This window comes from Gobio gobio (assembly GCF_949357685.1).
Source record: "Gobio gobio genome assembly, chromosome: 2".
Taxonomy (NCBI): Eukaryota; Metazoa; Chordata; class Actinopteri; order Cypriniformes; family Gobionidae; genus Gobio; species Gobio gobio.
The window spans coordinates 45,727,061-45,735,930 of NC_137098.1; the positions used below are offsets into that span (position 1 = coordinate 45,727,061).

The window sequence follows — 8,870 nt, forward strand, 5'->3', positions numbered from 1 at the left end:
CCTTCCTTCGACCACTTTTGATAGATACTGACCACTGCATACTGGGAACACCCCACAAGAGCTGCAGTTTTGGAGTTGCTCTGACCCAATCGTCTTGTCAAAAACTCTTGTCAAACTCGTGTGTGTGTGTGTGTATATATATATATATATATATATATATATATATATATATATATATATATATATATATATATATATATATATATATATATATATATATATATATATATTATACCGATCGATCAGGCATAACTTTATGACCTAACAGGTTAAGTGAATAACACTGATTATTTCTTCATCATGGCACCTGTTAGTGGGTGGGATATATTAGACAGCAAATTAACATTTTGTCCTCAAAGTTGATGTGTTAGAAGCAGGAAAAATGGGCAAGCGTAAGGATTTGAGCGAGTTTGACAAGAGCCAAATTGTGATGGCTAGACGACTGGGTCAGAGCATATCCAAAACTGCAGCTCTTGTGGGGTGTTCCCGGTCTGCAGTGGTCAGTATCTATCAAAAGTGGTCCAAGGAAGGAACAGTGGTGAACCGGTCATGGGCTGCCAAGGCTCATTGATGCACGTGGGGAGCGAAGGCTGGCCCGTGTGGTCCGATTAAACAGACGCGTTACAGTAGCTCAAATTGCTCATGAAGTTTATGCTGGTTGTGATAGAAAGGAGTCAGAATACACAGTTCGTGACAGTTTGTTTGTTTATGGGGCTGCATAGCCGCAGACCAGTCAGGGTGCCCATGCTGACCCCCATCCACTGCCGAAAGTGCCAACAGTGCCGGCACATGTGCATCAGAACTGGACCACGGAGCAATGGAAGAAGCTGGAAGAAGCTGGTCTGATGAATCACGTTTTCTTTTTACATCACGTGGATGGCCGGGGGAAGGCAAGCCGGCAGAGGCAGTGTGATGCTTTGGGCAATGTTCTGCTGGGAAACCTTGGGTCCTGCGGCTGCCATCCATGTGATTGTTACTTTGACACGTACCACCTCCCTGCATTGTTGCAGACCATGTACAACCTGTTCATGGAGGATAATGCACCCTGCCACAAAGCAAAAATGGTTCAGGAATGGTTTGAGGAACAACAACGAGTTTGAGGTGTTGACTTGGCCTCCAAATTCCCCAGATCTCAATCCAATCGAGCATCTGTGGGATGTGCTGAACAAACAAGTCAGATCCATGGAGACCCCACCTCACAACTTACAGGACTTAAAGGTCTAGTGGAGTCCATGCCTCGATGGGTAATATATATAATTAATAAATCATAATTATGTAGGAGCACCTGTTGTTGTTGCTGTTTTAAAGTGCACAGTCTCTTGTGTTCATCTTTACCATAGCAGGTTTAAAACTAGCTGTTTCAATTTTTACAGACAGGAAAACAAACATGCTTGCTTGTGTACTGTATTAACGCTGATTTCATGAAGCCATTTTTCTTCAACTTTATAAATGTAGTTCAATTAGCCAGCAAAGACAGGATTTCAGCTGTGAGAGTGAAATGGCATAGGCAAATCAAATGTAAACATTATTAGGGAGTAGCTCTAATGACTGTTTTATGTGGACTTTTTGTAGATTGTGTGAGAGGCATTTTTTTAACACCTTTTTCCCCTTTCACTGAATACAATATATAATCTTGTGTGTTTAAAAAAAAAAAAATTTGAATATGAGGCTTTTGGGGCTGTAGTTCAACATCAACAGTGATTTATTAACTATAACTGCACTAATGTGTGACAGGAAGTGATGTGCAGCCAGTTGTTTTATAGCTCTGCAGTGAGAGATGCATCCTGTCCTCTTCATGACAGTCCGGGTGTGTGACCATTTCAGTTCCAAGAGTCTGTGAGCATATCCTGCCACACAGTTGTGTGGTCAAACACTAGTATATAAGTGCACTCACTTTCACATATGCAGACACACTCTTGAGTGGAATGGCTCTCTGTCTCTCACTGTCTGACACAGAGGGCGCTTCTGCTCAGTCAGCACACATACACAAACACTCCAAGGTCATTTAGCTCTGTACAGCATCTATCACTCGAGCCCCTTCTCAACGTCTCAACATTCACAACACACACACACACACATCAGTTCTTACACAGTCAGCACCTGCGTCATGCGGGTAATTCAGCTGGGTACATCACTGCATGAACACAGTCTAGTACTGAATGTTTAAGTCACAGACTCAAGTAATTTATTTGGTACATAAGTGAAGCGACTGGAACTCTAAATAATAACCAAATGTAATTTTATTATATAACATAATTAATATTATAGAAATCAAACATAGGCCGATATTTCAGATATTATTTTATTTTTTATTATACAAAATGATTATATATATATGTATACGGCATAATTTATTTATGAGCACCTGTTGTGATGTTATAAAGTATCTTATGTTCATCTCTACAATATCAGGCTTAGAACTAGCTGTTTACCAGCTTTACAGACTGAGGAAAACACAAATGTTTGCTTGTGTACTGTATTAACGCTAATTTCATAGTGTCATTTTTCTCCAACTTTTAAAAAATGTGTTCTATTAGCCAGCAGAGACAGGATTTCAGCAAAAAAAAAAATTTTGAAAGTCCAATGGCATAGGCAAATCAAACTTAAACACACACTTTGATAAACATTCAAAAAAGCACAATAAAGATAAATTACTACAGCCTGATCCATATTCATATTTCTAGGATGAATTCAGCAAAATTGGGCTACTTTTTGACCGTCATCATGACCTCAATGCCAAAAAGTGGCCCTTTTTACCTGAATTCACCCTATATCCCTTTCCACACTTTTTTCTTCTTCTTCCTTTACTCTTTTCTATTTTTTTTTCCTTTTTTATCCCAGTCACGCTTTACAGTACTGTAGTTTTTGACATGCTCAGTCTATTCTCAGAAAAAAGCACAGCTCAGACTTAATGCAGGACAGCACTGGATTAAAAGCTCCACTTCGTAATCAGCCTGCTAAAGCCACACACACACACACACACACATACACAAACATGCCTCACCCAGCCAAGACCCACTGCCCTACTGCGGGACAGGAACTTACATATTAAACACACACAGGGATCCAGCCAGACAAATGCACATAGAAGTTTGTACCGCGCTGCAAATCCTGCAGGTATAAGATTCACCTGCATAAACACACACACACACACACACACACACACACACACACACACACACACACACACACACACACACACACACACACACACACACACACACACACACACACACCACCTGTCCGGCACTGCAGCACACTACAGTCCCAGATTCAGCAGAACATCCCACTGCAGTGAAGCCCGAACCCAGCAGCCCCTCCCAGCCTCACACGCTCCAGCACACGCTTACCTTTGTGACAGTCATGCAGAGAAGAGTGCAGAAGAGTCAGCTTCTGTTCCTGAAACGCTGAGTGAGACAGCAGTACAGAGAGAAAGAGATAGAGATAGACTCACTGAGCGCGTGCAGCCTGCAGCCTCTACGACAACAGAGTGAGACACGAGAGATTGTGAAAGAGGAGGAGAAGAGAGAGGGAGGGAGGGTCTGGTCGCTGTCTCTGGCTAAGTATCCAAGCCTATCAGTGCTGCAGCAGCCGTGCTCCTGTAGTCAGGATACTGCAGTGAAGTGAGCTCAGCTTGTTACTACTACTCCCTTCTCTCTCCCTCTCCCTCTCTCTCTCTCTCTCCCTTCCTCCCTCTCTCCTTCCATGTTGTCAATCTGATTACTGCATGCGCTAATGAAGATTATTGATGTCCACAACTGCATCACTCTGTTCAACATGTCATAATCTCACTCATTAGCTCTCTGTATATTAAACCTCTCCTTCTTTCTCCCTACAGTATCTAGTTGACCTACTACAGTAAAAATGTGGTAACTTGCCTGCTATAATCAAAATTCAGAAAGCAGACAAAATGACAGAAAGACTGAAACCTTAAAAACTGTCTGAAGAAATGAATTTAATATTGATTACACAAAAGTATTTTGGCGGAATATGGTTTCTAATGTTTTTGATATATACAGTAGCCTACTTTTAGAGAAATATGAATTTCTTAATTAAAATGTATATTTAACAAGATTACCATGTTCAAGATTCTTCTTTCTTACAGAGAGAAGTGTAAAGAGGCATACAAACTATTTTAAGAGGCTATGACTGTTGCGAGAGATCCATGACTGCAGTTTTTAATGTTCTGCTGCCCTCTTGTGAGACTAAGAAATATTACATCAATGATTACATCTATTGAATAACAAATTTAAAGGGATAGTTCACCCAGAAATTAAAATTTGGTCATTCTTTACTCAGTGTCATGTTGTTCCAAGCCTGTATGGCTTACTTCTGTGGAACACAGATGTGCAGGGGAAAAAAGTAATAGTGGTTCAGGCTGTCATTGACAAGCATCCTATTATGTTGTATTTGGGTGAACTGTCACTTTGAAGTTAGTGTAATTTCTGCACCACTAGTGCAAGTATATTCAGGGCCTGACCTGTTATTTTCAACAGTTAGCCCCTCTTGGTAGATGCCATAACTATTGCCTACACAATTTTACATGAAAAAAACAAAAAGAAAACAAAAAACTCTTACCACTGACAGCCATTCAAAAGAATTCTGATGAACACTACCATTCAAAACTTGCAATGGCAAAGCTAAATTTTTCTGCATCATTACTTCAGTCTTCAGTGTCACATGATCCTTCAGAAATCATTCTAACGTGCTGAGTTGGTGCTTAAGAAACATATCTTAATTATCAATGTTGCAAACTGTTCTGCTGCTTAATGTTTTTGTGGAAACCATGATACTTTTTTCCAGGGTTCTTTGATAATTTGAGAGTTAAAAAGAACAGCCTGTATTCGAATTTAAAACAATTAATGATCAAGGTACAATTGTATTGCTCATATTAATACTCATATTAATATAAATACATGCTGTAAAAATGTATGCATAATGCATATAGTTCATGTAAGATAATACATCCTTGTTTCATAGGGACTTGTATATGGTTACCTATGAAATGTGCATGCATGTTTCTAAGTTATAGGTAAAGAAACAAATTTGACCTGTAATATTTTAATGTTTAATTTTTTTTCTGAAGAATTTGTTCTGTTATAACTTCTCATTTTAATATTCATATTTATACGTTTTTAATTTAGCACATTTTCATGGATCAGTACTGTTTTTTATTTCTTGTTATAAAGTTCAGCACTGGTTTACTTATGTTTTTTTTAATCCAGTATCCATTTTAAAAACTATCGGTCGATTAATCGTTTATCGGCAAGTGCGGTCCAACCTAGTTATCGGTATCTGTAAAATCCACTATCGGTCGACCTCTATACATAACCACCGTGACAACCTGCTTGCACAGAGAGAGTGCTTGGGACTATTTTCAGGCGCTGTGTAATATCATTGCGCCACTGCACTCATTGTACGGCTCAACGTTCCTTGATCATTACGCAGGAATGATAGTATAGTTCCTAGCCATATCGGTCTAGAAAATCACAACTTTTCATTTTCCGTCACATCACAACATGTAAATCTAAATAGGAAAATGTTGGTGTTATTTTGTCACTTATTGAGCAGTAGGCTAGCTGGAGTCTTTGTAACAACCAGTCTTTGTGCTAAGCTAGGCTAGCGGTGGGTGCGTCAGACAGAGTTATGGCGCACGGAGATGAGAATGGTATGTATGGACTTATCTAACTCTGGGGGATACGGTGAATAAGCTAAAGTCCCAAAAAGTCGGCGTGTTCCTTTAAGTAGCCTACTTTAAGAGGTCTTTCGTGATGCAACATATGCTGGGTTATGAATCTGATTGGTGCTTGAAATAAAATAAATGGTGCTTGAAAAAGTCCTTGAAAGTCCTTGAATCTGGTGTTTATGAAAGAGTGGGAACCCTGTGATTGACCCCAAATTTTTTTATGGTTTTTCAAGCAACATATATTGTAAATATTTCATTATATTATAGTAGATGTTTTACCAGTGTCTGTTTTTGCCAGTCAAGCATATACAATTAAGATGAATGGGAATGCGAATGCATAGCTTTCACCTCACACTCTCCCGTTTCTTTTTCCGTCTGAGCCTTGGCGGAAAAAACGCGGGGTCAGAGGGCTGAGTATTCAGAGATCAGTGATCTCACGTCGGCCCAGTGCCTGCGTGCTTCACTGTGTCCACAGAGAGATATTTCGCCCGTCATGTTCTCCCGATCGGACCAGCACCCCCCGCTCGACGCCGAGGGTCTCGTCTCATGGTCGAGCACGGAGACATGGTTGCACATCAACTGCTTTGAAATGAGAGCAGTGGTGCTGGCCCTCAAGACCTTCCTGCCAAGTCTCGCGAGTCATCGTGTCTTGGTCCATACGGACAACACAACAGTGGTTTCTTACATAAATCGCCAAGGCGGGCTCAGATCATTACGGCTGTTCAAACTAGCCAGAGATCTCCTCTTATGGGCAAAAGGCAACTTGCGCTCGCTAAGGGCGGCGCATGTGTCGGGCAAACAGAACCAGGGGGCAGATATGCTGTCCCGAGGCCTTGTGTCCTCAGGGGAATGGACCTTCCATCCCCAAACGGTTCAAATGATATGGAATGTTTTCGGGAGGGCAATGGTCGACCTCTTCACCTCTGAAGACAACTGTCATTGCCCAATATTTTTCTCAAAGAGCAGGGATGCGTTGGCCCACGAATGGCCCAGCCGCCCGCTTTATGGTTTTCCCCCGGTCTCGCTTCTTCCCCAAGTCTTGAAGGGAATCATGGAGGGCAGACACACAATCCTACTAGTGGCCCCTCTCTGGCGTACCCAGCCTTGGTTCCCAGAGTTGATTCAGCTGCTCTCAGCAGTGCCATGGCCAATTCCTCTGAGGAAAGACCTTCTTTACCAGGCGAACAGGACGATTTGGCACCCCGTCCCAAACTGTGGGCACTTCACGTGTGTCCCCTCGATGGGAGTTCAAGGGCCTGTCCTGAACACTATTAACGAGGCTAGAGCGCCGTCTACCAGTCGCCTCTACGCTTTTAAATTGTCTGTGTTCTCTGACTGGTGCTCAGCCAGGAACCAGGACCCAGCCTCGTTTGAAGTATCACTGATACTCTCTTTCCTACAAGAGCTGTTGGATGCAGGCAGTGCTCCATCCACGCTCAAGGTCTATGTGGCAGCCATTGCAGCTTTTCATGCACAGATGGCTGACCATTCAGTGGGCAGGAATGACATGATTGTCCGTTTCCTAAAGGGAGCCAGAAGGCTTAACCCCCCACAGACTCCTATGGTGCCTGTCCTGTCACTGGTCCTTCGAGCTCTGAAAGAGGGCCCATTCGAGCCATTACAAATTGCCAGATTCAAGCCACTCTCATTAAAAACTGCACTACTGCTAGCACTAGCATCAGTGAAGCAAGATGGTGACCTACATGCGCTCTCCGTGAGTGCTTCCTGTCTGGAGTTTGGCAAGGCTGACTCTAAAGTCACCCACAAACCGAGACACGGCTATGTGGCCAAAAGTGCTTTCTACCCCGTTCAAAGTACAAGTGATCATGCTCTCTGCTCTACCCTCCACGGAGAATGACCAGCAGTTGCACCTGCTCTGCCCAGTCAGGGACCTAAGAGCATATATTGAGCGTTCTGCCCAGTACAGACAGTCAAATTGGGTCACAAAGCAAAGACTATCCAGATGGTTAGTGGATGCTATCACTCTAGCCTACACTTCTATGGGCCTACAATGCCCAATAGGCATCAAAGCTCACTCCACAAGAGGCATGGCCTCTTCCTCGGCGTGGTCAAGCGGAGTATCTATTGGTGATATCTGTAGAGCGGCTGGCTGGTTGTCGCCGTCTACCTTTGCCAGGTTTTACAGTTTGGAAGTCCCTGCTCTGCAGATTAGTGTCCTTTCTGTATAAAAAGGGAGGTGAGCTGGCCTCTATGAGCCCTGCTGTCCACAAGTTAGCGTTAGGGGTCTAGAACTCATATGTCCCTGCGCTGCAAGCACTTGGGCCCCTCATTATGATTATGTCCGGCCTCGGTGAGCCCGGCCATTTTTCATATTTAGGTCTTGCCCTTACACAATATGTCAATAAACTCTGGCTTGGGACCCTTGCTTAGTGTCTCAGCTTGAGTAAAGGCACATGTCATTGCGCTTATCATAGCACGGCGTGACTGAATAGGTTCCCACTGCGTCTAGCAATAGACACAATAAGACTGACCGTTTGAAAGGGAACGTACTCGATTACTCACATAACCTTGTTCCCTGAGATAAGGGAACGAGTATTGCGTCGATGGCTGTGCTATGGCGCACACGACTTTACGTCGTACGTATTACGTCGAATTTACCTGAATCCATGACAAATCCGAGCGTCTTTTATAGGCAGATGCCCCGCCCATTCTGGCGGGCTCTGCGCTCAGCTTGGCGGGCTCGGGACCAATTGGTTTGCGAAGTTACGCCACTCTGCCATTGGTTCATGCAGTTCCCACTGACCAGCCAATAGCGTGCGAGTAAGCCTCAGCACTGTTATGGCTGTGCAGTAGCACTGCGCTATTTTATAAAGGCTTCAGTAGTTTCGAGAATTTTCCCACTTATTTCAGGGAATCGAGGTTACTTGAGTAACCGAGTACGATTTATTGACCTTGCTCCAATGTCACCAATTATGACAAAAATTACTGCTTTGAAATAAGTATCCCAAAATGGTTCATAGTTTCATAGTTAGTTTGAAAGTTTGTCATGGCTACTGCTACTAAAACTTTTTTGAAATAGGTCATTATTTAAAGGTCCCGTTTTTCGTGTTTTTTTGAAGCTTTGATTGTGTTTACAGTGTGCAATATAACATGTGTTCATGTTTCATGTGTAAAAAAACACAGTATTTTTCACACAATTTACTTATCTGTATACCGCTGTTTT

At 42.7% G+C, this 8,870-nt stretch overlaps 1 protein-coding gene across 4 annotated transcripts in view; it reads right to left on the reverse strand.

The window, feature by feature from the left end:
- The window catches only part of coro2ba (coronin, actin binding protein, 2Ba), a 79,168-nt gene extending 75,463 nt beyond the window's left edge, over nt 1–3,705 (reverse strand). Inside the window, exon 1 of one of the 4 annotated variants that reach the window (XM_079810501.1) lies at nt 3,351–3,705. In XM_079810501.1, the coding sequence (XP_079666627.1) occupies nt 3,351–3,365 (15 nt within the window). In that variant the 5' untranslated portion in view covers nt 3,366–3,705. The remainder of the gene's footprint in view (nt 1–3,350) is intronic. The other 3 variants (XM_079810500.1, XM_079810505.1, XM_079810503.1) reach the window with 3 other exon arrangements.
- Between the last annotated feature and the right edge of the window lie 5,165 nt (nt 3,706–8,870).